Here is a 27,901-nt window from a genome sequence, read left to right as displayed (position 1 = left end):
GCTGCCCATTGGTTGTTTCGATGGATTACAGCAAGATCAATCAAAGATCAAATTGATCTTTTTTTTAATCTGGCACGGTGCAGCGCATATAAAAGCTGTGTCTCCTTGGTTCTGTATTCCATACATATGGTATCTCGTCTTTACAGTGAGTTGTTCTCTTTGACTGGTTTCATTCAGAAGCAGTACTAGATCACAATGCTTGCAGCTGGTCTTTTCGCCGTCAGTAGCTCCAGCTCCGGAAAGAAGGTTTGTATCAGGTGAAATTCCTGACTCGTCCATTGTGCTCATCCTGTCTATAATGAAGCCTCCGTGATGCCCTCAATCAACACCATTGCAAAGCTGTTATCCTCCCGCTCCTCCCTTGGAAATTTAGAAAAGCATGGGCCTGATATAGCTGCTCTAGACATCGAGAGTAGCAAGTCGCCCGTCCCGCCAACACCGGTCGGAAGGGAGGAGCAGGAGCAGCTCATCTGCATCACACTCAGTCGTTTCGCGCAGATTCCGGTGTCGGCTATTTTCGCGTATGTCCAGCATTTCTACCACATGTCCTTTTGTTTATCTCTTCGTTTTCCCCTCCTTAAGATTGGAATCCAGATGGAGCCCCGGCGGCCTTTCTGATGAGCAGGCTTCACTGATACTCGAAACTCATGGACCTAACACACCTGTGGCGGAACGTCCTCTCGCTGCGCTGAAGATGCTTTGGGCGGCCATCGTCAATCCATTCAACATCCTTTTGACCATCCTCGCGATTGTCAGCGCTGCCACCCAACAGATCCCCACGTTCGTCGTCATGATGGCAATGGTATTCGCTTCAACCGGCTTGAGGTTTGTGAACCCTGTCTTCTCTATCATGAGATAATCTGACGTCGCCCCAGGTATTGGCAAGAATTGAAGTCCATGATTCAAGCAGTCAATCTGATCAAGTCAGTCACGACGAACACTCGTGTTCTTCGTTCCCGAGGCTCTAGCTCGGAAGAGCTCGAAATCGATCAGCGGCACGTTGTTCCGGGTGATATCATAGCTGTGACCAGTAGGTTATTACCTTTATCTTCTCATCATTTTAGACTAACTCTAATAATAGGCGGTGATGTCTTCCCCGGTGATTGCGTTCTCATCTTGGCCGAGGCTATTACAATCACCCAGGCTTCGCTTACGGGGGAAATGATGCCCATCGAGAAAACCGTGCGCCTTGCTGCCGCACGTCCTGAAGAAAAGCTTGATTTACTGCACAATGATAATGTTTGTCTCGCGGGCACATCTGTTGTCACGGGAAATGGACACTGCACTAGTCGTCTCGACTGGCAAGGATACCTACATGGCTGCTATCGCCAGCGAGCTCTCCAAACGGCGACCGGAAAACGCTACTCAGATCGGCATCAAGAAAGTCAGTTATGTCTTGATGGGCTTCATGGCTGTGGGTCGATATTTCATCGGATTTTATTTAATGAAACTGACTTCTCTGAACAGGTCATGGCCCCTCTCGTATTCATCGTTCAGGGTGCCGTTAGCAAAGACTGGAAGGGTGCGGTCATGTTCGCGATCGCTGTTGCAGTTGGCATTACTCCAGAAATGTTGCCAATGATTGTGGTACGTACCAATCGCTTTCTGGTGCTGTGGCTCTCAACGACGCTCGTGATATAGACGTCCAACCTTGCGTTATCTGCTGTTCGTGTGGCACGCAAAAAAGTCATCGTGAAGCGTTTTGATGCGATCCAGAACCTTGGCGCAGTTCGGGTTCTTTGCTCCGACAAAACAGGGACGCTTCACCGCTGACCTCGTGCGCATTTCAATGTCCACGACGGGCGCAGGAGACCTTTCACAACTTCCCTATCAAGTTGGCTTTCATCAATTCCTCACTGCAGACCGGTTCCCGCAGTCCAATCGACCGCGCAATCGTTGACTTTGTTAATGAAAGCGAGCAGGACATCTTCATAGACATTCTCGGAGATGGCTGGGTCAAGCAGGGCGAAGTTCCTTTTGATTCGTCACGCCGCCTTCTGTCGGTTTTAGTTTCGCGACCTGGTGGCGATGGCTCTGAGGGGCTGTTGATCACAAAGGGCGCAGTCGAAGAAGTCTTGGACCGGTGCGTGTCAGCCTACAACCACACGCAATCTCCTTCCTCAGATGTCTCGGAACCGCTTGGTTTGGATCTTTCCCCCTCAATGACATTAACCCTCACAACAGACGAGCGGCGGAAGATTCTCAATACTGCCGAGCGTTTGAATGAGGAGGGATTGCGTCTTGTCGCTGTGGCCTGCAGAGAACAACTTATCAAGTCGTTCACGACTATATCCTCCGATGATGAGAGCGAACTTACCTTCGTTGGCTTCCTTGGGCTGCTTGATCCATTGAAACCGGATGCCGCCCAGGCAATCAAAGATTTGGCCAAATTGAACGTACAAGTATGTACCTCATCCGCGCTTTCCTTTATATAGCAATTGATCTTGCAATTTAAAACAGGTACGAATCCTCACTGGCGATGCTCCTACTGTGGCCGCAAAAGTGGCTCGTGACCTCGGGCTTATCCCAGCGCCTTGCCAATCGTTCACTGGCAAGAACGAGAAGGATGTTGAGGCTTCTTCCTCCTCTAAGGGCGAGGAAGGGCTCATTCTCACTGGCACCCAGCTTGCAGCCCTTGCAGATGATCAAGATGCCTACAAGGATGCTATTGATCGCTGCATCATCTTTGCCAAACTCTCGCCTTACCAGAAGCTTGAAGTCGTGAAAGCTCTGCGTTTGGGTGATGGTGGGAGAGCAGTCGCCTTCTTGGGAGACGGGGTCAATGATGCTCTTGCTATACGCGGTGCTGACGTCGGGATCTCGGTGGATTCAGGAACCGAGATTGCGAAAGAAGCGGCAGATGTGATTTTGCTTGAGAAGAGCCTGGGTGTCGTCGTTGACGGTGTGATCGAGGGGAGAATTACGTGAGTGCATTTGGGGGTGGGTTTTGGAGCAGACCACTGAATGAGAAACTCAGGCTCATTAACACGATCAAGTACATCAAGATGGCAACCTCTTCTAACTTCGGTAACATATTTTCGGTCTTGGGTACGTGTCTGTGTTGATATTTCATATTGATGCCTATTGATGCGGTATGTTTTTGAAGTTGCTTCGGCTTGGCTTCCATACCAGCCCATGCTCCCGCTCCAGCTACTCGTCCAGAACCTGCTGTATGATTTCTCCCAGGCTTCGATCCCCTGGTGTGTATCGTCACAATCTAGTCGAATATTTGACGCTTATCAGAGTATATCAGGGACAACGTTGACCCTGAGTACTTGGAGTCACCAAGGACATGGGGAGCGAAATCGATCATCCGTTTCATGGTTTGCATGGGTCCCTTCTCAAGCCCTTTTGATATCATCACCTTCTGCATCAACTGGTGAGTAAATTCTTTCACGATCAACAATAGTCCATTATCCTGCGGCTCCAGGTTCCACTATGGTATCCGTACGCTTGACAGCCCACTTGTCCCTCGTGCACAGACGGATTGGTTCCTCGAGGGGTCCCTGACACAGGTGCGATCCTAATTAAGTTCCACAAATGCGACATATGCGCTGACGACCAAGGAATAGCTGTTCATTATCCACTTTCTGCGAACAGGCAAGATCCCCTTCATCCAGTCTCGCGCGTCGGCTCCAGTCGTTTTCACCACCTTCGCTATCGCTGGCATTGCTATTGCAATCCCATACATTCCCAAGGTTAACACTGCCCTACAGCTAACCCCGCCTGAGCCCCTCTTCTTCGCGTACCTATCAGCGATGGTGATCGGCTATGCATTGGTCGTGCATGTTGCCAAAACGCTTTATCAACTTGCGTTCAAGGAGTGGCTCTAACAGAATAACTGTTTGTTGAGGTTTATAACGTCGTAGGGTTAACGGGGTTGTGCTGTGGATTTTACAGTGTTAATGGCATTTGCGCCACTTTTTCCATTCTAGAGTTCATCGAATTTAAAGGATAGACTTCAATGCAATCAAATGTTTCATTCATCGATCTGAATAGCTTGGCTAAACAGTGTGGCAATGAGCTCACGAGTACTTTAGCAAGAAAACATTCATGGCATTGAAGTTCAATTACCGTGGTCTTGTAAGATACATGAATAATTGGAGTCATGATGGTTCGTTAGGCATGATTTGCAGAACATGCCTAGGAGGTATTTTTCCCAGAAGGGAAGGGTGAAAAAATTCGTGCAAACCGAGTCTGCGCTGCGGCGCATCGTCACTTCAAGTGCACACTTCAGTCTGCGCCGTGCTGAGAAACAAACGATGACGCGGATCACAAACTTTGGTCGAAAACGCACGCATGTGCAAGCGGGTTTCACTGACGATTCACCTGTCGAAGAACCAGGGCCACAAGCTTCAACGTCTACTCTACCATCCGAGAGCCAGCCACACGCCGATCAAGCTTCTCCAAAAAAGAAAAGAAAACGAACAAAGAAACCAAAAGAACCCAGTGACGGTAGCGGCGAAAGAGCTGGGTCGACTGAGGATAAGGCACAGGATGCGGAGGGTTCTGAGAAAGCCAAAGTTGTGCCCAAGAAGAAACTGAAGGATAAACGGAAGCCCAAAGGTAGTACTTTCGTTACGAGGAAAATTTGCCTCATGTAGTGAACGCTTTCAGCTCGGCCAGATCCTGGCCAACGTTCCGAAACGAGACGCCAGAAACGAATCGCGGAGAGACATGCAGATACGACTTGTTTTGCATGTCGCCAAAAAGGCCACGCTGCAAGAGATTGTCCAACCACACGTAACGAAGCCCGTGCTGGTGGTCCGAGGAGACAAAGTAGTGTTGGTATATGTTATCGGTGCGTCCCCTTTCTACTTTGTCCCTTCGAACGACGGATCAAACGGGGCTTGGTTAGTTGCGGTTCAAATCAGCATAATCTCTCGCGATGTAACGCCCCAGAAGACCCTCACAATCCCCTTCCATTTGCATCGTGTTTTGTGTGCTCTGGTAAGGGTCACCTGGTATCATCTTGTCCACAAAACAAGGACAAGGGCGTTTATCCAAATGGAGGCTGCTGCAAACTTTGTGGCGAAACGTCTCATTTAGCCAAGGACTGTGGACTGAGAAAGCAAGGCATGTATTTTAGAACTAATCCACCGTGATCGACTGAGTGACATGTATACGATGCAGCTCAATCTGGAACCGCGACTTTCCTTGGGACGGGGCATGGTGCCGGTGCTGATGAAGACGACTTCCACACGTTCAAGCGGCGGAATGCGGACGTAGACATTGATATAAAGAGAGACGAGAGAGCAAAGAAAAAGGCCGATGTAAAGGTCGGACCACACACAGGAACGGTGAAAGCATTTGGCTACTCCTGTCGGAAACTCTGGGAAGGTGAAGATCGTTTACTTTTAAGTACCAAGATCTCTTATAGGCCAACTGATCATCGAGTTTGGTTTATTTCGTAAGTTCTGTGACGACTTGGGTCTAACACCTGAAGCTAGCGTGATCCATCATATTCTTATTCTTATTCTTGCAAACTATCAGGGGAACCTGCGCGGAATCGAACTCGTACCTCTTGTGTCGAAAGCTGATCTATCTCCATTAGATGAACATGACGTCACGAGATATGGACAGATGATCTGTTGTGGACTTACTCTCATGATGCTAGTAGACCTATATACAAGACATGCAAACGCCACCCTATGAGCCTCGAACCTTCCACTATACTGAGTCCTGTCAGCTCTGCAAGACCGACTCCTGTCATGAATCTAGCGCCGAAATTGATTTATGGGACAGCATGGTGAGCATTGAGCCGGCCAGAATGCGGTATGCTGAATTGGCAAGTAGGAAGGGGGAGAAAACAGCTCACCTTGTAATAAGCGCCTTCCTCCAAGGCTTCCGAGCTGTAGATACAGGTGGGTGCCCAGGCCGGCTGAATGTTGCTCACCGTGAACATTGAGTAGCATGTCAGCCAAAACACTACAGGTAGGCACTGCATTGTATTTTACTTGGTTCATCTAATGTTAGACATGTCCACAGGGAAGATCTTGTGGGGGAGGCCTTGGAGGTTCTTCAAGACAAGCATAACATAAAGCGGGAGGATATCTACCTTCAAACAAAGTACGTCAACTCTCCGGGTTTCCCTCTAGCAGCTTGAAGTGAAGTTTCCTCATAGGTTCACCCCCTTTCCTGGTCAAGACCCAACCAAGCCCCTCCCATATAACCCTCAAGACAGTATACCTGCCCAGATCAAAAGTTCCCTTTCCAAATCACTGGCTAACTTGCATACTTCATATCTCGACGCTTACCTTCTCCACTCTCCTCTCCGAACCTTGCCCTTAACGATCGAAGCCTGGCGTACGCTTATGGCTGCGCAAGATCAAGGGACTTTGCGCACCATTGGGATTAGCAACGTGTACGATGTCGGAGTACTGAAGGCGCTGGAAAGAGAAAGGAAGGTGCAGATCGTACAGAACAGGTGGTATGAAGGCAATGCCTGGGACAAAGAGGTCTGGGCGTATTGTAAGGAGAATGGGATTATCTACCAGTGCGTTAGCTTCAAATTGCAGAGTTGTTCTGTTGACAGTCGATCAAATAGGTCGTTTTGGACACTGACGGGTTCCCCGGAGTTACTGACGCACTCGCACACCAGTTCTCTTGCCGATAAGCTGGACGTCACGGCTGCGCAGGTACTTTTTAAACTCGCGCAACTAAACAACGTCGTACCCCTCAGTGGAACCACAAGTGAGCTGCACATGCAGCAAGATCTCGCCGCCGAGCGCATAGTGTTCAAGGAGGAGGTGCTGGACGATTATAAAAAGATCGTAGATCTGATATGGAAATGAGGAGGAAGACAATGCATGCTGTTAGACCATTTTTTCTACCTGCTTTATTTTGAAGATCAGAATAGAATACCGATACTTATAAAGTTCTGTTGTTCTGACAATTCCGCAAGAAAGTGGGCCATGACCAGTGACTAGTCATTGCATGTCCTTCCATTAGCTAATGGTTTAAATCGACGAGTGTTCCATGTAGAACAGCCAACCTAATGCGATACCGGTATATTTAACGTTGCGATACCAATTGTTTAACTTTGCTGAACGAGAAAGAGAACAGGGAGGACCGTCAACAAAAGACATAACCACTGAGCACTCAGTACTCAATGTCTGAATCAAAGCCGGACACGAAAATCTAGATCTCAATGATCGGAAAGAAACTTCCACACCCCTTTAACAGAGTCCCAGACTCGAATGGGAGGGTTGTAGTCAAAAACACTCCTCTAGGGATCTATATCTCTGTTTTATAGATATATTTGTCGATCGCGACATTGAACGTCTGTCGGTTGCCACAGTAAATAAATTTGTTTCTCGTGATGACCACCAACACGCAGTAATGGGTGACTTCCCGTAAGGTTTTACAGACGAATCTCTCATGCCTTAGCCGAATAGCCGCGCTGGATTTGGAAGGTAGCTGTCAACGCCTGTCAAACGGCACTCGTCTGTAAATCTGCCAATCTGTGGAGGGGTAGCTACCCCTCCATAGAGCTACCCCTCCATAGATTTCTGTAAATTGTCGGAGCGCACTAAATGTCTGATTCGGGTAATTTTTAGATGGTTCGCTCACGGAGTTGTCGTCTGGATCATTGGTGTTGTTCCCAGTCCATCGTCTTGCTGAGTTCATACGGTTTACAGATTCTGTCCGTAAATTAGCCGATGTCGAGCGGTCAAACTTTTACAGACAAGCTTGTTTCTGTAAATTCTTACGGGAAGTCAACCAATATCACGGCGTACAGTAATTAATGACTCAGAGGCTTCAGAGAGGCAGGCATGAAAAATAGGCTTCTGGAAGTAAAGCTCTAATGATCTTCTGCGTAAAAACGTTTTACTCATCCCGTATCGTTATCGTCGTGGTCTTGACGTGAGTTTGTCCATCGACCGTTGAATAGCGGCGAAAGCCTCGGAGAGCATATCCTGATCCATATCATCAAAGTCTCGCCGCGCGGCTCTACGTGTCTTGGCCGCTGCAGCCGCTTTCTCTGCCTTCTTTTCGAGGCCTTGATAACTGTTCAACAGGGATCGTAGCAGCCTTGAATGAAACCTCACGCTGGATTTCCACCGCATTGCTTGTCGATGTACTCTGAACGTCTTCCATCGTCTCGACCTTCTGAGTTTTACCATATCTTCGTAGCAACGAGTCCATAGACCAGCGTTGTAGCTGGACGAGCGCTGCAGGTACGAACTGCAGCGCGCGCCCTCGCGCCTTGAACGTTTCATGCAATTCTTCGGTCTTTATAGCAAATCGAATGTCGCGCCGCGTGAGCCCTGGAACCTTTTTGAACTCGTGTTTTCCATTTTCTAAGCGGTGGAATGTGTACGCTGAATGCGTGTGCGTGAAAATGAGGACGGTGCTATACTCGATCACGATCCGCGCATGATGCTAGTTTAGATGTGACGAGTCAATTATCTTGGAAAGTGCGGGGGAACTTTGATACGTGCCTTTTCTTCCCGTGAGATGTCCGCGACTCCCTGAACAAAGTCCATGACATCGTTAAAGCCCTTGAACTCGTAACGCCTATTCAGAGAAAGCACTTCGTCTTCACCGACTCCTTTGACACGATTGACTTTCCACTGACGCGAAATCAATGGTTGGATATACGTTGTGACATCGTCCGGGGATATGTGGAGGGTTGGTTTAGCGGGAAAAGGTGGTATTTCTGGAAGATCCTGTACTTCGAGAGGGTGCTTCGAGGGTTGCTTCGGAGTGAAAGTGTCTAAACATACGAAATGCTTAAACTTCTTCAAAGCTATCGTAGATCTGGGTAATACCTGTTGAAGAGGAGCTCTCTACAGCTGGTCATTACTCATCGTTGTGACGCACACCTACGAACTCACCGGAGATCACCTTGTCCCCTTCTCGAAAACCGTCGGATTTGGTCTCTTTGATATTGCTAGATGAACTTGCATAACCTCGGACACCATACTGTATGTGTGCCTGGCGCCATGATGTTCCCACCTCGACTACTGGTTGGATCCTGCCGCGTAAATGCTTGATATATCTACACGAATGCAACGATCCCTGCGCAGCTAACAATACACGTCGACTGGGTAATTTGAGGAGGTCCTGTATAACGGAGCCCATTTTAAACAGTGAAAATGAGCGGAAGAATTCGTCTTCGTCTTGTGTCCGTCCCAATTCGGAACTTATTCTTTCGCCTTACCGTTTACGCGACTTACGCAACCTCCAACAGGCTACTGTATTCGTCTGCCTCAGATGGAGATCGCTGCACAAAACAATGGGCTCACACCAATCCCGAGACACAAGAGCATACTACGTAGCATAGCATTGGAACATATGTACCGCATATGTCGTCACGAGGCAATAATGGGTCAAGTAAGAATGTAAAATAGCTTCAACAATGAGCGTGCAAGTGATACAGTTGACGAGCCTCGATCGCGAGGGCACAAGCCACGTTCGAAAGAAAAGATGAAAAGTCAAGACAGCACTCTAATGCATCGAGGAGGCCAATGAGTATTTCATGCTTCTGTCATCGTAACATCAGCCAGCGATGTGTCTGCAGCAGAAGGGCCGTTCTCCACTGGAGACGTCTGTGGAATATCGGCTTTCTTTTCTGCTGTAGCATTAGCATCTGCTGGTGCGCCATTGACAGCGGCTTCGACCACATTCTCGTTTCCCTTGCTAGCGCCGAGAATAGCGTGCCATTTGTCGACCATTGATTTCGCTCGTGTCCGGAACTTGAATTCGTCGTCGCGGGGAACCTTATCCGTGGATAAAGCAGCAATGTGACGCATGACCTTACCGATTTTGGAAAACTGCATGGAAATTTGGGTAACAGAAGCGATGAGTACACGTTGCAAACATGAACAATGGATGCAGGACGCACTGAAAGGTATAGTATGAGATTGGGATGGTCATAGTTTTCGATAGTTGAAAAGAGTTGATCAAGAGCAGGCATTTCCTAAAAAATGTTGATCAACGACTGATTGACCGAGAACAAACGGAACATACTTCAACAGCAGGTAACCCTTTGCTCCCCAGAAGCGCCTTCTGCAATTTATGTCTCCATTCTCGGACTTTCTTAGCTTCGTTATCCCCTTCCAAGGCAGCTGAATAGAATATCAGCACAAAAAGAAGTGTGCATTTTGCAAACGGCGGACATACGATCGATATCCTCCTCTTTCTCCCGCTTGGGCTTCTTGGATGGGGGAGGAGCCGCCTTAGCACTCGACCCTGCCTCCTCATCCTCTTCAGCCTCGGCTTCTGGCTCGCCTTCGTCTTCTGACTCAACCATTTCCTTCGATTTGGCGCCATTCTTCTTCCCCCTAGATGAGGGAGCCTTTTTCTCGCCTTTGACCTTGGATTTGGCCTTAGGCTTGGGGGGAGGCGCTTCGGAATCCCGTTTTCGTTTCTTGGTTTTGGCTTGTTTTTTGGCTCCATCGTTCTCATTCTCGCTGTCGAGCTGATCAACGGGGGCATTGTCTTCCTGTTCAACCGCTGCCAAGTCTGCATTTTCACGTTCCTTTTCCCATTTCGAAGGGTCCAACGCAATCCGATAGCCTGTTAGAAGGTCGCCAGATTTCTTGTGAGGCTCGTTGATGTATGCTTCGATCTCATGTTGCTTCAATTTGGAGATATCTTTTGAGACAAGCCAAGCACTAGATGCCAGAGTTTAACATGGAAAAACAAGAACGAGAAGTATTGACGTACTAGTCGCCTGCGGGGAAGAACCTGACACAATGAAACGTAGTTTTTTTGCCGGCCGGGCGCTCCTTCGCCACAGTGTGGGGAACCGTGTCAGGGTTCACGACCTGCACATACCATTGGCACGAATATCTTTCAATGAAGTTCAAAAGACGCGACATACCATGCCTGGCCACGGCGGAAAGCCGCGTACTTTGGCTAGTACGATATCACGTTCTGCGTAACTAGTCTCTGGTTGCTGTGTTTTATTGCCCTTTTTGCTCATCGTCAAGGACGGCGCAGAGATGGAGGAGACAAATGTAGAGTGCGTTTGACGTTTGCGCGACCGATAAACGATGGTTGAGGAGAACACGAAGGTTCTGCTCGGCTATTTCCACATACAGCAAAACCCCCGTTTCTTGCCACGAGGGCCCGTGCGCCTCGTGACCGATCAATTGAATGACAAATAATCAATTCAAATCAGCAAAATAGTTCCGCGAAACCGCGGTCGAAATCGAAATACACGCAACAAGCAGAGTACTCAGTCGACGGAAATGCAACGAGTAGTTGTCTTTGACTTTCTATGCAACCCATACTTTCCCAGTCCTAGCGCCATTTTGCAAGAATTCTGCTCCGTTCGATCGGGTAAACTTTTGTGGATAATTTAACGGTTTGCCTTATTTGGATGAGACACCAGCATCGAGAACGACGCAGCGGCGGAGAGGGTTCTAGCATCTACGAGTGATGAATACTCGGGTCATGAGAAGACAGTTTGATTACTTACCACAAACCGCAAGGATGGCCTCACGTCAAACGAGACGGGAGGCAGAACCGGCCCAGCGGCCATGGTCACTCGTAAGGCTCCGACATTTATGCAGCAACTTCATAGAAGCCGGAGGGCCCCAACAGTGGAAATTGCTGGTTGTAGTATGATGATTGGGTGTTGTAGATACGAGGCGATGTGCTCAGCACCCCTTGCAGCGATTGCACGACTTCGAGACATTTAACGGGGTGTCGGACTAATGCCCCGTTGGGTTCGAAATGAGGCATCCAGATCTGTGTTCTGACCGTTCCAACGTATTATACAGCAGATTGGGACGAAAGAAGCCAGTGGATATGATGGCAGAAGCAGCAAGAGAACGTAGCAGCAAAATAATTGTGAAAAACCCGAAACAACTTCCTCACCTACGCGCGGACTTCCGGGAACATGGGAATCTTTGCAACAACGCAAGGCAAATACAAGATCATCCACTGGACTCTTAGAGCAAAGCAGTCTTCGAACCGAGATACTGCGTTACAAGGCTCGTACAAGACGCGCAAAGTAGCTTCTAATTAACACTAGCATGGTGCGTGTCAAAGCTCTTAGCGCGACAGCGACGACGCCCATGATATAAATGCACTAGTGACTGTATCGACAGATAAGTCGCAACGTACGCTTATCGTCTCACTTTCTTGAAGCTGGAATCCGCATGTTAGAAGTCGTAAAGGTCATATTATTGTTCAGGCCTCTCGTTTGCGTGGTTGCTGCGCACAAGCCATAATAACGCGTCATACGAATGACGATTCTTACTAGTGGGATCTGGATCTACCGTTAAGGCCTCAAGATATCTGCCTGATATTTACGACACTCAGCAGGGACATAACATGCGCATGCAGATCGGTATTCGTGTCAGGCCAAATACGCGTTAAACAGCGAGACAAAAGGACAATTAGGCTCAGCTACAAGGTTCATCCTGCAACAAAACCGATGAATCGTCACATCGGCGGAGCAGTAAGGTTTCGAGCTTAAACTTTGAAGGCGATGTCATGATGATGAGATGAAGGAAGACAAGCTCCACATCAAGGGAGGCTCTTGAAGATTGATGCGGGATAGAGCGATCGAAGCGTAGAGCTCTGTCAGAAGTGCTTATGTGCGTTAAATCTGGGCGCGGTCTCGTAAATTCCCCAGTCTGTCAAATCCCTGGGCGTTAACCCTCTGAGCCAATAAGGTGCATGAAAAAAAAACTAGTACTGATGCGTCTGCGCGGCACCGGCGTCAAGATAGCATGTTTGTAGAGCCTAGGACACGAGGCTCGACAAGATGCCTACCCCGAGATGGAAGGAAAGATAAAAGAGTAACTTAGTAAGACTCGGCTCCAAAACAGGAAACATCATGAAGTTCTCACGGTGACTCGGTCGTCTCGTCAGGGAGTACTCAACTTTGACACGTTCTTTTTCTAATGTTCGAACCAATTCGGGGAGGCACTCGAGGAGGCCAGGCAGAGTTCAAATGGTCCGATGTCTCTGCAGACAAAGATAGAGAGGTTCGTCAACTGTCACGCGTTTATTCCAGCGGGTAATAATTGTCAAGTAGAACTATTTGGGTCACAGTATCAATGCACCGACCGGAAGATGGCAGAAGAACAAGGATGTTCACTGGTATAACAGAGATAACGCGAGTCAGTCTGAGAGGGATGAAGAAATAAGAAAAATCAAGGAAGCAGAAGCTGAGGCGCTTGCTGCAGCACTGTGAGTGTTGTCATACGTGTTACAGCCAGGCATCGAACGACTTTCCCAGTGGGTTTGCCTCTGCGCCATCTGGTACCACTCCTGTTGCGAATGCCCCTTCAGGTGTCCAACCAGGTCCAGCGCATACCCCTGCTATAGATAATGGACAGCATGCTTCGGAGAAAGAGGAAAGGCGCCGTAAGAAAGCCGAACGGAAGGAAGAAAAGAAAGCTCGCAAAGAGGCACATCGAGAGTCTCGCCATGCGGATTACGAACGACGTGCCCGGAGAGATCGGACTCGTTCGCGCTCACCTAGACCCGGCAAAGACGATGATCAAGAGAGGCGTCGTCGCCCGCGTCGCAGTCGTTCACCTCCACCAGCTAGTCATTCGCCTCACGCTACTCGACATGTGAAAGGCTATGATGAAATTGAACGTGAAAGGGAGCGAGGAAGAGGTCGGCGGCGATGGGACTTGAATCAAAGGGACAGGCTGAGTACCCGTTATGAACGAGATTAGCTCGACTGCGTCTTCTTGAAGTATGTCATGCCACCTCAGCAGATTTCTGTATGTTCAACTATTACGCACTTAGAAACTAACAATGCATCTGCCCCGCACAAACTCATCAAATTTCGTCTTTTCGTGGAAGACTCATGGCGCCGGCCACTAATGACCGCGCAATCATTGGACTTTTGATGCCGTAACGAAAGATGCACTTGAAACTTCCAGGTACTGTCAACTGTACGTCTTGAGATTGACCAAGTATGGGCTGGACGCTAATTCACGCGCATTGGGGCCACATCATTTCAGCATGGGGTTGCCAATCGGAGATCAAAGGCGTTAAGTTGCATTAATTACGCCTTGATCCATGCACCTCTTGATGACGAACCTGACGTGCATTGCCGGTCTGCTGAGACATTCTTGGCTATAGATTTGTATGCGATCTCGAGATAAGTTATTCTCCGTGCGACAATTACACCGTATCACTCGTCCCGGTTGACGCCTCACCTGACTCTGCCTCGTTGCCTGTCCCCAGCACCTGTCAGACCTGTGCTGGTGCTAGTACTCAAAAGTGGTTAGGTCTAAAGGATGAGGTAAAGCCACGCTGGTCGCATGTTTCATAGAGGACCATGAACGAAGTGGACCTGACGAAAATTAGGTTTTGCCTCTAGTGACCCACGAGAGTCTCTCCCCCTTGGTACGTCATGACAGTTACGGACCTTGTTAATTTCGCTCATGAGGTGTTCGCAAATAGTGTGCATGACGAACATCTTGCCTAATGCTTCATCTACGCTTCCTCTTTTGCGTGTCTTCCACTCCTTCTGGCTCTATCGATCATTGCGAGTTCGCGCGTCCGAACTCAACGTGCCCTTTCATGGGGTGGTATACTTACCGCATAACGGTCATTTTCTATCTCGGTTATGTGCAAGTGCGAATCCCTCGTATCTACCGCCCGGCTACCACGAAGGTCTCTTGACATGGCGTGGCTGCCGAAATAGGCTGAACGCTTGCCATGCCTTACTCGCAGAAATACCTGAGTTGTAGCTGAATCCCTCCTTCACCACCCCCTCGCTAAAGCCTTTCATCCTCTGTCCTTTACCTTCATCATGACAAGTTATGGAATGCCATACCTTTTGGAGGACAAGACGGGCAAGCTGACGGGATCACAATTCGTGGACATCAATGATCGTTTGCGTTTGACGCTTCGATGCACAGCTCGGGAATCTACACACGCAACATACATAATATATAGCGCATCCGGGTCGGATTCTGGCAAGCCACTTGTAGCCCTAGACTTCGGCCCCAACAACTCCCTAGGGGCAATAGCCTTTGGGTCAGGGCCGCAGATACCCATGAACAGCTTCCTTGAGTCGTCTCCCATTGGAAGGTTAGTCCCGATCATGCGTACTTCTTCCATGCTTACCTGTCATCCAGCGCAAAGTCGAGGAAGTTCACTGGGTCCGATGGTCAGCAGTACCGATGGAGTTGGCGAACTACACAGAACGAGGAGTGGACGGTAGGCGATAACTCTCACCTGCGTTTTCAAATCTCATGCATAATTTTCAGTGTACGAACGCAAGCAACCATCATGTTGCATCTTATTCGTTGAAAGTACCCGGAGAGCCAGAATACGATCACTCCTCTGGGTGCGTGCTCACCATCGAGGAGGCGTATCCACACCTTGCAGCTGGTATACCCATTTTTTTTCAATTATCTAGCGACAGAATGCTGATTCGGAGTGTACAGAGATGCTGGCTTCCCTGATGATCATGAGGCATATAGTCGCCCATAACCTTTGATGACGCCTGGAATATCGGAGCTGTATTGGAGCTGTACAACATTTGTATTTTATTTTATTCTCTGCTGTAGCATATCATCTTCGCTTGTGCATATCTAGTATCATAGCTGCTGTAACATGTTCAAGGAGCTTACCCAGGAACCTTAGTCTCGTGCACCTGCCGCCTTGCCGAGGGAAAAATGAATCATCTGGAAGAACTTCGCTCAGACGCTTATCAGAAGCAGTCCACACGAGCAAGCCAGAAATGGCGCCGTGTTCCCCTATATATAGCGCACGCCGCGTCACAGCTAGCGTCAACAGAATGCTGTCGACAGAACGTCGGACTGCAACCCTTGAATGATTTCTGAATGTATGGCCCTCAAAATGGTCTTTGGTTTAAATCATTTCGGGGACGATTATCAACTCTATATACACTGCAGTACTGTACTTGGACTTGCGATTGTGCCCTGTGACATCTGCCGGACGTCCTGGATGGGTTTTAATGCAGCAACGAGATCGACAACAACTCTGAGTACTACTGGTCCTGCGCTCGCCCCTTTAAACTCACAACATCAACAATGATCTCTCCGGTCCGAAATCCATTTCACTCGGGGGAACCGACGGAACAGCGAGGTTTATTGTTGATTGAGGACATGTGCCACAAGCTGTTGACGACGACGAGATCGCAGTGGTGGGTCCTGCGCCGCACCGTCACGACGACGACGGACAATATTAGGATGAGTTCGATGTTCGTTGTCAAATGGTATTTCATACTGATTTCTTTGATCTACATACCCTATTAAATCCTGCACATACTCGCCGCATGCGATACAGTTCTGTCGGTACAATTGACCTCAAATAATTCTGCCCCTACATCGGCAGGTTCCGAGTCACGCTGCACGCCTTCTCATTCAAGAATGCACAAAACAGGATCAAGTCCGCCTACCGCCTCGCTGGGTAGAAGAGGAAGTGGGTTTGCGCACGCAAGAAGGGATACTGCCGATGAATCAACGATTTTTCGATCAAGTCGAAGAGTGTGCGGACGATAATCAGATATGAACCGCAAGTGAGGAGAAAGATACGACGACCGGGAACCAGATCAGCTTCGGTGGCGCATCTGCAGTGAGAACTCAATGTGTGTGAAAATTCGCCATGATATTGGTAGATCCTGAGGCGAGAGAACTAGACTACAAGTCAACGAATGAAATAAATAATCAAATTTATAGCGTACCTCAGCCCTGCGGAACTCCGCTGAGTAGGACGAAAGGCGATAGCGAGGCCATATGAACGATGACTATATGGATTAAGGTGGTGATGAAAGTGAAAGTCGACAGCATCATTGGGGGGCTTCTTGCTTACAGTTCATGGATGTGCCTGGAGAATGTTAAAAATCCGAGCGGCAGAATGTACTCAAAGACAACAACGAAGAACCTCGATCGGAGAGGACTATGTGCGAGCCCTCTCATCTATGGCACTGAACGCTTAAGAGGTAAAGAAACGAAATATCTGTGCGTACTTACCACTGGGGTAAGTGTTTCAGGAACTGATGGTGTTAGGCGGTGTTCTATGAAGTCCTATGGTGTTTCAGAATGTGACTGTATCCGCGCAGAGAGAGCTGACTCACTATTTTATTCTGTGCCATCGTCCAATCAAATGAGTATGCATGTATTCCGGAGAGTCGCTCGAGAGTGAATGAAAATCGGTCTGTTATCGATCAACACCGACACGTTGAATCAGATCATCTTGCACTCCAAATCGCCATGTCACAAAACCTCAAGGGGGTTGAGGAGCGGTGCGTGTAAGACGGAGAGGAGATTATACCGATTCCGATAGTAAGGAGTTTTACAAAGGAGCAATAGCGTCCATAAACAGAAGCAATTCAGCTAGCGCCTTCTCGTTGAAGGATATTGAAATGCACCTGCGTCGTTTGACAACTGTGCAATGTGTGTTTCGGATTCCTGGTGTATGTCTCGTCCTCGTCTAAAGCTGGTGGTATTTATCTATCACAGATGTGTCAGAGCGCCCACGACCCACGCAAATTAATACTTAGACGTACCACGTAAAACATTTCCTTCGTAAAAAAAAAAAAAAACAGATGGAGAGGCGCGACGCGCGCATAGTCTCAGAAGCATGATGCAGTAAGATTGAGTTTCAGTAGGCGCTCTACTGTTTCCGTTTGAGTTATTCTAGACGCCTTCCAGCTCACCAGACTACAGGAATCGTGACTTGATCTAATTTGATTCACCTCACGCTCACAGGTCTCCAAGTTCCCTCACAACACATGAAGGGATCCGATGGACGTAACTCTAAATTGCATCCGAGTCCCCCCTGGATGAGTACGCTACCACGCTTATCTTCTCAGTGGCAAGAGCCGTGGCAATAACCTTTGTTGCCTGTTAAAACAAGACATAACGTGGGGATGCCAGGGTGCGCACTGCGGAGTCCGTCGGTGCGTGTGTGATGCCATCCCCATATACCAACTCGGATGCTATGCACAGAAGTTCTTTATGTTTTAGGAATGAAGCTAGAGCGAGCAATCTTCGATGTCGCAATGATCCGCAAGATCCGAGCCTGACCATCTTTACTGGGAAGCTCCAGGGTTGGCTGCCATCACCTCAACAGCCCTTAACATCTGCGGATCACGTTATTAGTCACTCGAGAGACACGTATAGTACCCAGCGAGGAACGAACCCGAGTCAGCTCTTGGTCCCATACGCGCGGGCGCCGATGGGAATGAACGGCCATCCACCGCCCTGTCTTTTCAAGGGCGGCGGATGAACCCATTTCCTCCAACTATTTTTTCTTGCCGGAGCCGAGGCTCAATGAGTGAACAAGTTTGCGTCGAAATGGAGGTGAATGATTCCTGTTTGCAATACTCTGATTTTCTTGTAGATGACCTTATGGCATCACTGCCTATGTCTAGTCAGGGCTATGCCCACTGTTGTGATGCACTGCTCTATCAATTTCGAGGGTTTGGAGCACAACGAGGGAGACGTACAGGATACCCAGAACCAAGACGCCCATACCAAGGCACTGCACCAAAAATAAGAGGGCAATCATGACCTCACCCCAATATCTGCATCAGTGTATCAGTGTATCGTCCAATCATTGGATCAAAGATAATTGTGTGGTGTGTTCTACGTGGCTCAGCCATCCTGGCCTCCGACGACATCATTGACCAATGAATCGGCCCGGAATACTTCGTATGGGCAAAACCCAACCAGATGTAGCATCAAATTAGATCCGACAGATTGAGTAGTGCAACTATGCGGAACAACCCTCGCAGTACCTGAAAATACATGTAAGGCTCATCTACTACCTTACAGGGAAGAACAAGGTCCGGAATGAATGTGCAGGATTTGGAACAAAAGATCGGAGTATTCAGTCCCCCCAGGAACGTGATATAGCTCCAGCGTCACGAACGGTGAAATCCTCGGTATGGATATCATCACGCGAGGGCTCGGAGGGGTCCTTGCGGAAAGGAAAAGGACGGGTCAGGTCACAGGTGTAAATCATGGATTAAGAGCTCACGCTATCAGATGAATTATCTGGTTCCCCACCTGACACGTGCGTCTGTGGACGTGGTGTCAGTACATCATTGTCTTCGTCCACATTTTCTTCCTTATTCTCGTTAGGACGAGAAATGGGTTTAGCACCAACAACATCCAGTCGTCCGTGTTCGATCCCACGCCCTGGTCGCCCCCGAGAGATGCCATTAATTGTCCTGTTTACACCGTTGCTCATAGGAGTCGACACGAGGCGAACATTTAATATCGGCTTGCACTGATCGCCTCTTCCATCCACGGCATCATTGCTCTGGGAAGCTGAACCTTCGGCATCCTGCTGCAGCGAAGTCCGTGAATAACTTTTGTGTAGGGAATCACGGCCAGGAGATCGCGAGGCCCGCCGACTGCTGTCCAGGGTCCCACCTGAAACACTGCGAGATGGAGGATCGCCAAGGAACTGGTTGTGAAGGTTGAATGGAAATGGGGCATTCACATTGACCATTTTCCTATGTACATGGTCAGAGAGCCTGCTGTAAGAGAAAGAAACCGTGGCGGAGACAAAGGAAACGCACCCTTCTTTTGATCGCACGACGGTGCCCAACCGCTCTTTCAGCTTCTGATGGTCAACCACCCGAGGCTGAGGCCTGTACCGACTTTGAGAAAGAAATAGTGAAGAGTAAAGTGTGGAACACTTGCGTAGGAGTTTCGCTGGTGGTGGCGGCGGGAATTAGAAAGGTGTGTTCATCGGGAACTATCTACTGAACGGTTAGGTGTAATAATTCCATAGGGTTCATTGTACACACTGGGTCGCGCCGACGCTGACGAATTCCACAACAAGAGAACAAGAAATCGAACATGGATGAGGCAGTAACACGATGACTGCTGTACCCCGATTACATAGGATACCATATACAGTAATTTCGGTGCCAATTTGGAATTGGCTCAATATTCTACAGTACTTAGGTCACACGTTTCGAGTATCATGAGGTGAGATTGTGAAACTGCTTGGCAAGGGCTTCAACGTGCGTCTGTAAGTTGCCGCATTACTGAAGGTTTATGAAGAGGTATTCTGATGATGGTCTGTATAACCGTAAGTAATATAGCAGCTTAAGTGGCTTTGTCACGCATCACAGCCACCCTATGTTTTCATTAAAAAAACATATCTTAATATGGCTTATCATTGAAGTCACCCTTGGCAATGTGACTGATAGCTGAAGCTAAGGTAGGCCTAGCTACGTAGTTCTGACTAGGTTTCAGACAATACCGTATGGGCAACATTAGGCTAGCCTAGAGACAATATTTGAATGGGGGGAAAAGAAGGTTACAGATAGTTGCACTCCGTGGAGATGATAGTTAGATTGTATTAATGTCAACACCCGGCCCTTACAAGTTACTCTACACCAAATTTATATGAAAACTACCAGAAGCTCGGCTGAAGATGATTTTAATTGGCTAACTATGCTACAAATGTTTCGATGACCTGTTATGTGACGATGCAGATCACGAAGAGGCGATGAACATTCTCGGCTGAACTTAGGCATGCCCCTCTTGTAAACCTTCACGCCGCCGCACATGCTGGGGTGAGCTCTTTACGAGAAGACGGTGATCGCAGCTAGCCGCATCACCACGATGGTAGTTGACGTAAGAGTATCAACATTCTTGATATCGATCCGTTGTAGGACTCCACACCAATCCCCCGCGTTGACGTGTCCTGGAAGCCGCAATCAAAATCACCCTAAAAGAGTGATTTTAGTGCGATGTGAACGCAGTTCTGAATTCGTGTGGGGTATCTATCCCCCTCAATCGCAGATTCACGACGAGGAACTTGACAGCGCATATGTTTTGTACCGTGTGGTTTGCGTGCGGTACTTTCCAAATTGAGCTCGGCTATTCGGCTAATTTTTAAGTTTTCAGACGTGGCAGCTGTGATACAACCCGGATCTGTTAATCCTCGCGGGAAGGAACCCACAGCAGTCCATGATTCAGAAGGGACCCACTGACAGCGTTAACCAGTCCTGGCCAACATGAGAATGGTGTGCCAAACGCACTGCTGCACTGCACTGCAGTAAGTCGTGTCATGATCGAAAGTTGAGGGGATGAGGCTAGCGCAGGCTCGACACTGTCAGGGTCGGGCGCCGCCGCAACTGAAAGATAAAATAGGGTAGTATCAAATACGCAGGACTGTCATTGAAAGTGGATCGGAGCGGTCTCGAACGGCATGGGATAGATGTTATACACAGTTGATGATATATATATTGGATATTTGAGCAAGGTTGAGGAAGATAGTCAATTATGTTCTGATGAGAAGGATGATCGGATTTGGTGAAATGTGACTTTGTCTGTGTGTAACTAAATTTCAGGTTGAGAACAAAAATTGAGGAAAAATAATTAGAGTTTTGTTCGGAAGACCTGACGACCAGGCACGGGGTACACGGTGCTCAGGAAATCAGGCGGCCCCGAAGTTGCGTCGTGGGTACAAATAAAATTGAAAAAGCAAGTTATACCCAACATAAAGGTGGTTGAAGAATTTCCATTTAAATTGAGGATAAAGGATGTATTTTTTTTTTGATGTGTTATAGATAATTTAAATGAAGTAGGTTCGATTGTATCATTGAAATGTATTTCTTTGTGTTGTAGTACCTGATTTGGTTCTTTCATAAGCATTGAAGCTTGCCGTGGGCATGAGTTCCCCTTAGCACTTTCTCCTTCAAGTTGTTCCAAATCTCGCGTGGCAAACATCGAAAACCAGTGCCGTATTACCAGTCACCCAGTTTTCCTTCTAAACTCTCATCCCCCCCTTCTTTCAGTACTTATGGTCATCAGTACTGACAGTGATATCTATACCCCGTTTCCCCAAGGTATGATCATAGAAGATGGTCCTCAGTCTAGTGAAGATGGCTCCGGCCTTCACTCGCCCATCTTCGGGGCACAATTTCCACAGCCGCACGGAGACAGTAAGTCGCTATCAAAACTCGTAGTCTTTTCGAAACAACGTTAATCGTCATTTCACATGTTCTTCATAATAAAGTCCGCTATCATCAAGATCAACTCGATATTCAACATGCAGCGGGCATCCTAGCTTCTCAGTTCGATTATTCAAACATCAACCTACACCCTCACCATCCCCATCTTCTCGAATCACCTTTAAATCTTCATCCAAATTCTAATAGTCATCACCATCATACTTCCTATCAGTCCGACTTTCCTCTACCACAAAGGAATCACCTTGGTCTTGACATCCCCCCTCATGCATACCCTAATACCCGCCTTCCCCCTCCTCCAGCTCAGGGTAGTGCCGTAAACCTCTCTTACCAAGGTCCCCCCAGCAGAAGATATTCTACCGAGGACTTGCGCCATCAGTCTTACTCATCGGGTGGTAGTTCAGCACAACAACCCCCTGTGATACAATCTCCAGAGAGTACTCAGAGATCATCTTTACCAACATCGGAGCCGCCCCCTCAACAACATCCTACCCAGCCAGCAGCATCTACATCTCAGGATACGCCCCGCAGGGAAATTTCCAATCAAGTAATAGCTTGTCGGCAATGGTGCGTTTATTGGTCTGCTCCTTAAGGCTGCTAATTCACGTGGTTGCTAAGTCGTGCGAGGAAAATTCGGTGCGACTCCACAAGACCAATTTGTCATAATTGTGTTCGTCGCTCGAATGAGTGTCAATACGACGCAGCACCTAAACGACGGGGGCCTGACAAAAGGCCAGGCACTCGCCAGCGCTCATGTAAGAAACGTCCGACTGATGGCTCAACACCTCCTGCACTCCCTTCAAAGCGCAAACGCACTGTGTCCAGGAATGACGACCTTGATCTTTCGCGGGAACCTCGTGGACTTCCCGCTGCTCCAGCTTTGCGACCTGATGGGGATAGGATTCGACTCCAACCCTCACTTTCACCTGCTGGTGGTGACTTCTCTTCGTCTATGCAAACGCGTGCACCGTCAGACGACAGTTATCCGGTACGTTTATATCGCCGTAGTTTGTCATCTGACAAATAATTTTTTTGACTTGATTATCTCTCTAGCATCAAGTGGACAAGTACCGCATCCCATCAACGCCATCCGTACAGTATAACCGTAAGGAATGGTGGGATAATTTAGTTATGAGTTACTCTGCTACTCGGGATCAATCGTACGTCATATGCATTATCGCTTGCATGAATAGACTAATTAAATGACGATTCCTTCATCAGTTTGAAGGATATAGCATCAGATCTCTCAACACTGTAGGTCATCGACTGAAGACTTAATTGGTTTTATTTAACGTTCTATCAAGGTTCACTACTAGCGGGTATTGGTTATCATTCGTGAATGTTCCGGACTTCGTTCGCAGTCTGTATAACCCCGAGGACCGTTCGCTTATGCAACCTTCTCTGGTTTTCGCGGGGTTAGCTTTAGCAACCCTAATGAAATCAAGCGAAATGGAACTAGGATCAGCAGGTCGCGAGCGCGCTGTCTGGCTTCGAGATAAGGCGCAGGCTTGGCTGGAAGCGTCATGGAATTCCCAGTGGATTGACATGACCCTTGCGAAGGCTGCCCTCGTTAGTGTGCATCGGGTATCTTCTTTTAATTCTTGCTTACGTTCTATTAGATCATCGCCGTGTACGAGTCTTCCGCTCACCCATTGTATACTCCCGAGCGCGCGAGACGCTCTCTGGCCTATCTCGATGGAATTGTCCGCCAATTAGGCTTGACGTTCTTGGACGGCAATGAGCCAGATGTGTCGACGTTCACTCCTAACGCTGTACCTATCGCCCACAGACGCCGTGCTTTTGATCCGATGTCTAAGGATAGTCGTTCCCCTCATTCGATGCCTCGCAAGTGCGACTGTATCCCCCTTCCACCTAACCCCTCCATCGCCACCGATCAATTCTCATCCTCGTGGTCTTTCACGCCACCTTGGGATCCCTCGTGGACCCCTGAAGAGATGCACAAGGAAACTTGCAGGAGGCTATGTTGGAGCGCCCTTAACCTCGTGGCCAGGTATACGTCACATTGCATCGCGTTCCAGAAGGAGCCGACCGATCTTTTCCTGACTGATCCTTCCAACGTTCGTGGCTGACTCAATGCATTTCTCTCTATGCTGACAGCTGTATAGTTTCGGTTGCTGTTCCCTGGTGAAGTATCACAACGAGGGTCCAACGAGCACAAGTCGCAATCTCCGAAAGACTCGATATGGGCACTCTATTGCCGCAGCATGCTCCTTTGGAATTTCTGCACCACTCGTCTGCGGAAGAATGTCTTCAGCAGTGGGGAGACCGCTGAACTTGCGCTTGAAGCTTGGACAGAGACCCTTGAAATCCAGGATGCCTTGGATATCCACACTTGCAACCTTGATATGGCATTATTGTATATGTGTCGGGAGTACGTGTACAAGTACGTCTTTTTTTATTTGGTGGCGTTCCATTCATGGTAATAATTCTCTGCAGCACGCAAATCATGATCACACAGATTTTACGAGCGTAAGTCTTCATGTTGGTAGGTCCGTGAGAGGGGCTGATAGCGGCGTATCTAGTGGTCATGCAGACGCTGTAAATTTACCTCAGTTCAACCGCAAGCAGGCTGAGCAATGGCGTAAGTGACTCTAGATTCATAGTCTGGCGATCGATCATGACATCCGCACCGGCAGTGTACTACCAAAGCCTTTTCATCCGCAGGGTGAAAATGTCGATTCACCATCTTGGCGAACAAGACGGCGACTTGTTCACCAGGCAGCCGTTCCAGGTGACTTGGTTTGCAAGCCAAGTGGCGATGTGAGTCCAGCCCCTCATCTACAGACTTCATCTGCTCAATACCGCGATTATACCAATAGATGCCTTTCTTTGTGGGAAGAAGACAAGTCACTTCTGGATGCTTTAGAAGTTGCCAAAGACGTCATAGTGCCAGTCGACGTGCTGAATACGTTGTGGCCTTGCCCAAGTCAGTAGAGTTTCTCATCATTGTCATTTTTACTGGTCTGATCGGAATCGTCAGTGTTACTAAGCAAGTGCGACGACCTGCGGAAGCGGGTGACTGAGGCTTGCCACTCCGTCAATATCCCTCCGCCGCTGCCACCCAACTGTTCGCTCCCTCCACACCTTCGCGGCGGCCTATGAACATCCTCGAACCCGATAACCGATACCCACAACCTGTTCCCCCACCATCCTTCGCAATCATTGTCCCTCTGTTAGTTTACGCCAGATGTTATGTCAATATTCGCTTTCTGCCAGCCTTGGTTATTACTGTATACGATTTCCCTTACTCTTCTTTCTCCATAATTTGGTCGAGCTTCCCGATAATTTGTCTCAAACTGGTCGTTTTGAAACCTGTTTGTATTGTACCACTTTGGATACCCCATCTACTGTCAATTTAGCTTGTTGTGCGTCTCTCATTCAATGCAATTTATATGACTTTTTACCCTCGGAGGATGTACTGAATGATCAAGGAAGCAAGCTTTTTACCTTTTGCGAGTTGCAAAAGTGCCGAGAGGAACGGAGGCTTCTTGATTTTGACGTAGTGATTGGGATTTACCACCGAGGCTGGCGAGGTCGATCAGGGATTTAAGAAGCACATGGAGGCAGTTGGATCTTCCACTTGAGGCTTACGGACACAGCGTAATACTCCACACCATTGGAGATAACGATTGCAATGCTGTACAGTCGTCCTAGGTAGTTAACAAGGAGTATGTATGTAACACCGTTAATGAATGTGCTTTCTTTATAATGAATTGTCAATTTGTGGGCGCTGTGAGAATGTCAGCTTAACCTCCGACTCTTGGGCCACTTCTCTGCCGAATCGTGATCACGTGTTGTGGAAGTGCTGGTGTGGGCGGTTTGTCTTTGTACAGGATGAACGGAATGATGAGTGGATGAATGTGCTTGGGTGAACAATGAATTGTCAATTTGCGTATCCATTAGCCGCAGTCCGCCTCGTCACGGACTCGTCCAGTGCAACAAGCGCATGGCTTGTATGGTCAAGGATAGGTTTCAGCAGCGCGTCCCTGTGCCTTTGCCAATCCTCGAGCGTGTAATTCTCGCGTCCTTGTTGATCTAGCCAGACGAGCGCGTCAAACTTGATCATGTATTCCTTAAAATGGAGCTTTCGCTCTGGTAGCAAGACCCCCAAGACTTCTTTGAGGCGCGTTTCTTGCGCTTCTGCGTGCCAGTGTGCACGAGGAGAGGTGTCTTCTGCGAGATAGCGGGCCATTGCGACAGCCTCATGCCGCATGTTCACCAGGGCTATATCAGTCCCTGTGAGGCATCTGAAGAGAGCTATGGATATCCTTGAGCGCTCATCCTCAATAGAGTTTACGCCGCGCGTGTGGGGGGGCACTAGTTTTGCGTCTGTCAAGTACAGTTGGGTGCGTATCGGCAAATCCAAGAAAGTGAGACCTGAAAGAGCGTAGGGAAGTGGTTCATAGACTGGGACGGAAAATGGGGGAAGCATGGCAGCCATGGCTTGCAAATGACAAGGGAGAGATGGTTATTGAGACAGATCGCAAGGATGGTCACCATGATGAGACCTGGTTTTATACTCGAGATATATGGTGGCTTTGACTACCATGGTCACAGCACATTGATGTGGACTTTCCACAATCCAAGCTGCACGTTATCGACAATAAAGGGATCCTTGGGCTTTGATTAACAACAGCAACTAGTGATCGAGGATGTATGGTTGTATTTGAAACTCCGACAACTCGTACTGAAGGTCGGCAAGTGCCGAATGACATGGTTCGCTGGTCATGTTATCTGTGGTGATTTATGGGCTCGTGCTGGCCTTGCCCCTTCTATTTCTCGTACATCGACACTCCTTATCGGCATCGCCTCAGTCTCGTACAGTAACCTCACAACCAGAGGAGAAGAAGTCCCTGAAAACAATCATGCAACCACCCAGAGACGATCTCGACCCCCCGAAGGATGATCCCTTCACTCTCGAACAACTCAAACAGTTCGACGGCTCCGACAATTCGAAGCCCATTTATGTGTCCATTAAGGGTACGTCCTCGCATATGGGGTGATGATCGCCCCACTCACCTCTTGTAGGCACTGTCTTTGACGTCACACGTAAAAGCGACGTGTACGGTCCCGGAAAATCATACAATATCTTTGCCGGGAAGGATGGTTCAAAGGGACTCGGAAAGTCCAGTTTGAACCTAGAGGACGCTGTACCAGACTACAGCGACCTGCCAGAGAACGAGAGGAAGGTCCTCGATGACTGGTTTTCATTTTTCCAGTAAGTTTTGGACAGCCTCGCTTAGACGAACAAGCGCTTACTTTCATTTAACAGGAAACGCTACAACATTGTTGGACGCGTTGCGGATATGCCCGCTTCAGTTTCTAATCTCGCTAATCTATAGCTTTCATTCAAATCGATATTCTCTATCGCCGCATGTTATCTTGCCATAATCGTTGTTCAAACGCACTGTACCATTGCCTCACGACCGTTTTTTGCATTTGCATGAATACCGTTTTGAATGGAAATTTGATCCAGTCATTTGTTGGTCGCTCGCCAGCAAAGCGTTGGAATGCTGTCCTAGTACAGTGTCATCACTTGCCAATTGTGGGTGTGCTTCTCTTCGCCAGCAGTGTGGCGTTCTGTGCCTCTAGTGCCATGTCCTAGCCCGTGTTGGGCATGGTTTCTGAACAGGAATGGACACTACATACTATATTCTGATTGAAAGGTAATTAAACTTCTGCCGGATCTTGCAAAGCGCTCAAGCTGTTCATTGGCATTATGTGGGATATGGCAATAGACAGCTTGAACGCTTTGCATAAAGTCCGGTTGCCAATGGCCTATGTAACAATATGGGGATGGTGCTTGCGGCGTCCGCAAACCAGAGGAGGCCGCATCAGACGCCACCTACTCCCTATGACAAGAGTCTTGCGCCATTGTAATGAGAACAGCAGGCTCCCATGACAGTCACTTATCAAATATGTGCTATACTTGGATCCGTTGGAGTAAATAAAGCGGAAGGCATCGCTCTCGTGATGATTGAT

General features: G+C 48.4%; 12 protein-coding genes across 12 annotated transcripts; 8 read left to right on the top strand and 4 right to left on the bottom strand.

Annotated features, from left to right (window-relative positions):
* Positions 1-18: 18 nt before the first annotated feature.
* On the top strand, positions 19-3,992 carry EDB91DRAFT_1105570 (Mg-transporting ATPase). Its single transcript, XM_041317432.1, has 15 exons — positions 19-145; positions 206-246; positions 305-521; positions 583-825; positions 876-1,030; positions 1,082-1,263; positions 1,307-1,414; positions 1,468-1,632; positions 1,836-2,402; positions 2,461-2,924; positions 2,978-3,048; positions 3,107-3,200; positions 3,254-3,379; positions 3,431-3,515; positions 3,573-3,992. The coding sequence occupies exons 3-15, from the start codon at positions 313-315 to the stop codon at positions 3,831-3,833; spliced, it is 2,730 nt and encodes a 909-aa protein (XP_041182147.1). The 5' UTR covers positions 19-145; positions 206-246; positions 305-312; the 3' UTR covers positions 3,834-3,992.
* Positions 3,993-4,173: 181 nt separating this feature from the next.
* EDB91DRAFT_1326867 (uncharacterized protein) lies at positions 4,174-5,536 on the top strand. The gene is made up of 4 exons (XM_041325237.1): positions 4,174-4,566; positions 4,618-4,801; positions 4,859-5,076; positions 5,134-5,536. The coding sequence occupies exons 1-4, from the start codon at positions 4,263-4,265 to the stop codon at positions 5,412-5,414; spliced, it is 987 nt and encodes a 328-aa protein (XP_041182146.1). The 5' UTR covers positions 4,174-4,262; the 3' UTR covers positions 5,415-5,536.
* Positions 5,537-5,711: 175 nt separating this feature from the next.
* Positions 5,712-6,794, top strand: EDB91DRAFT_1045166 (NADP-dependent oxidoreductase domain-containing protein; the record flags this gene model as incomplete). Its single annotated transcript, XM_041313169.1, has 6 exons — positions 5,712-5,749; positions 5,797-5,864; positions 5,913-5,934; positions 5,989-6,069; positions 6,125-6,496; positions 6,548-6,794. 6 exons carry the CDS (start codon positions 5,712-5,714, stop codon positions 6,792-6,794), a joined length of 828 nt encoding a protein of 275 aa, XP_041182145.1.
* A 1,053-nt stretch (positions 6,795-7,847) lies between these two features.
* Positions 7,848-9,087, bottom strand: EDB91DRAFT_1243701 (uncharacterized protein; the record flags this gene model as incomplete). Its single annotated transcript, XM_041322330.1, has 5 exons — positions 7,848-8,002; positions 8,052-8,385; positions 8,433-8,719; positions 8,775-8,792; positions 8,841-9,087. 5 exons carry the CDS (start codon positions 9,085-9,087, stop codon positions 7,848-7,850), a joined length of 1,041 nt encoding a protein of 346 aa, XP_041182144.1.
* A 482-nt stretch (positions 9,088-9,569) lies between these two features.
* EDB91DRAFT_1026422 (uncharacterized protein) lies at positions 9,570-10,933 on the bottom strand (the record flags this gene model as incomplete). Its single annotated transcript, XM_041312645.1, has 6 exons — positions 9,570-9,779; positions 9,851-9,925; positions 9,976-10,073; positions 10,129-10,622; positions 10,675-10,775; positions 10,832-10,933. Coding segments are annotated over 6 exons (1,080 nt in total), but the record flags the coding sequence as incomplete, so codon positions are not given.
* A 1,895-nt stretch (positions 10,934-12,828) lies between these two features.
* Positions 12,829-13,874, top strand: EDB91DRAFT_1105550 (kinase phosphorylation protein-domain-containing protein). Its single transcript, XM_041317431.1, has 3 exons — positions 12,829-12,950; positions 13,001-13,155; positions 13,205-13,874. The coding sequence occupies exons 1-3, from the start codon at positions 12,867-12,869 to the stop codon at positions 13,650-13,652; spliced, it is 687 nt and encodes a 228-aa protein (XP_041182142.1). The 5' UTR covers positions 12,829-12,866; the 3' UTR covers positions 13,653-13,874.
* Positions 13,875-14,740: 866 nt separating this feature from the next.
* Positions 14,741-15,433, top strand: EDB91DRAFT_1243698 (uncharacterized protein; the record flags this gene model as incomplete). The annotated part of the gene is made up of 4 exons (XM_041322329.1): positions 14,741-15,021; positions 15,069-15,150; positions 15,201-15,324; positions 15,381-15,433. The coding sequence occupies 4 exons, from the start codon at positions 14,741-14,743 to the stop codon at positions 15,431-15,433; spliced, it is 540 nt and encodes a 179-aa protein (XP_041182141.1).
* Positions 15,434-18,792: 3,359 nt separating this feature from the next.
* EDB91DRAFT_1243697 (uncharacterized protein) lies at positions 18,793-19,419 on the bottom strand (the record flags this gene model as incomplete). Its single annotated transcript, XM_041322328.1, has 2 exons — positions 18,793-18,882; positions 18,943-19,419. The coding sequence occupies 2 exons, from the start codon at positions 19,417-19,419 to the stop codon at positions 18,793-18,795; spliced, it is 567 nt and encodes a 188-aa protein (XP_041182140.1).
* A 2,137-nt stretch (positions 19,420-21,556) lies between these two features.
* On the top strand, positions 21,557-25,332 carry EDB91DRAFT_1105483 (uncharacterized protein). Its single transcript, XM_041317430.1, has 13 exons — positions 21,557-21,871; positions 21,946-22,465; positions 22,517-22,886; positions 22,952-23,058; positions 23,120-23,152; positions 23,203-23,467; positions 23,518-23,976; positions 24,025-24,302; positions 24,356-24,388; positions 24,442-24,500; positions 24,556-24,679; positions 24,739-24,845; positions 24,900-25,332. Exons 1-13 carry the CDS (start codon positions 21,730-21,732, stop codon positions 25,019-25,021), a joined length of 2,619 nt encoding a protein of 872 aa, XP_041182139.1. The 5' UTR covers positions 21,557-21,729; the 3' UTR covers positions 25,022-25,332.
* A 181-nt stretch (positions 25,333-25,513) lies between these two features.
* On the bottom strand, positions 25,514-26,654 carry EDB91DRAFT_1105478 (uncharacterized protein). Its single transcript, XM_041317429.1, has one exon. It carries the CDS (start codon positions 26,358-26,360, stop codon positions 25,803-25,805), a length of 558 nt encoding a protein of 185 aa, XP_041182138.1. The 5' UTR covers positions 26,361-26,654; the 3' UTR covers positions 25,514-25,802.
* Positions 26,647-27,261, top strand: EDB91DRAFT_1234817 (cytochrome b5; the record flags this gene model as incomplete). Its single annotated transcript, XM_041321247.1, has 3 exons — positions 26,647-26,899; positions 26,948-27,137; positions 27,192-27,261. The coding sequence occupies 3 exons, from the start codon at positions 26,647-26,649 to the stop codon at positions 27,259-27,261; spliced, it is 513 nt and encodes a 170-aa protein (XP_041182137.1).
* On the top strand, positions 27,202-27,711 carry EDB91DRAFT_607354 (uncharacterized protein). The gene is made up of 2 exons (XM_041327852.1): positions 27,202-27,585; positions 27,658-27,711. The coding sequence occupies exon 1, from the start codon at positions 27,294-27,296 to the stop codon at positions 27,522-27,524; it is 231 nt and encodes a 76-aa protein (XP_041182136.1). The 5' UTR covers positions 27,202-27,293; the 3' UTR covers positions 27,525-27,585; positions 27,658-27,711.
* Positions 27,712-27,901: the final 190 nt, after the last annotated feature.

The sequence above is a fragment of the Suillus paluster genome (assembly GCF_016628075.1).
Source record: "Suillus paluster strain FC165 chromosome Unknown EDB91scaffold_5, whole genome shotgun sequence".
Lineage (NCBI taxonomy): Eukaryota > Fungi > Basidiomycota > Agaricomycetes > Boletales > Suillaceae > Suillus > Suillus paluster.
This window is presented reverse-complemented; position numbering and strand designations above follow the sequence as displayed.

Bases quoted from the DNA above. Each gene is read 5' to 3' on its own strand.
- EDB91DRAFT_1105570 (XM_041317432.1), top strand. From the start codon at position 313: ATGCCCTCAATCAACACCATTGCAAAGCTGTTATCCTCCCGCTCCTCC. The intron at 522-582 runs GTATGTCCAGCA...CCCCTCCTTAAG, and splicing joins CCGGTGTCGGCTATTTTCGC to ATTGGAATCCAGATGGAGCC. The intron at 3,049-3,106 runs GTACGTGTCTGT...ATGTTTTTGAAG, and splicing joins TAACATATTTTCGGTCTTGG to TTGCTTCGGCTTGGCTTCCA.
- EDB91DRAFT_1326867 (XM_041325237.1), top strand. From the start codon at position 4,263: ATGACGCGGATCACAAACTTTGGTCGAAAACGCACGCATGTGCAAGCG. The intron at 4,802-4,858 runs GTGCGTCCCCTT...GGGCTTGGTTAG, and splicing joins AGTGTTGGTATATGTTATCG to TTGCGGTTCAAATCAGCATA. The intron at 5,077-5,133 runs GCATGTATTTTA...TATACGATGCAG, and splicing joins CTGTGGACTGAGAAAGCAAG to CTCAATCTGGAACCGCGACT.
- EDB91DRAFT_1105550 (XM_041317431.1), top strand. From the start codon at position 12,867: ATGTTCGAACCAATTCGGGGAGGCACTCGAGGAGGCCAGGCAGAGTTC. The intron at 12,951-13,000 runs GTTCGTCAACTG...ATTGTCAAGTAG, and splicing joins CTGCAGACAAAGATAGAGAG to AACTATTTGGGTCACAGTAT. The intron at 13,156-13,204 runs GTGAGTGTTGTC...CGACTTTCCCAG, and splicing joins GAGGCGCTTGCTGCAGCACT to TGGGTTTGCCTCTGCGCCAT.
- EDB91DRAFT_1105483 (XM_041317430.1), top strand. From the start codon at position 21,730: ATGGTCATCAGTACTGACAGTGATATCTATACCCCGTTTCCCCAAGGT. The intron at 22,466-22,516 runs GTGCGTTTATTG...GTGGTTGCTAAG, and splicing joins GTAATAGCTTGTCGGCAATG to TCGTGCGAGGAAAATTCGGT. The intron at 23,153-23,202 runs GTAGGTCATCGA...CGTTCTATCAAG, and splicing joins GCATCAGATCTCTCAACACT to GTTCACTACTAGCGGGTATT.
- EDB91DRAFT_1105478 (XM_041317429.1), bottom strand. From the start codon at position 26,360: ATGGCTGCCATGCTTCCCCCATTTTCCGTCCCAGTCTATGAACCACTT.
- EDB91DRAFT_607354 (XM_041327852.1), top strand. From the start codon at position 27,294: ATGTTATCTTGCCATAATCGTTGTTCAAACGCACTGTACCATTGCCTC.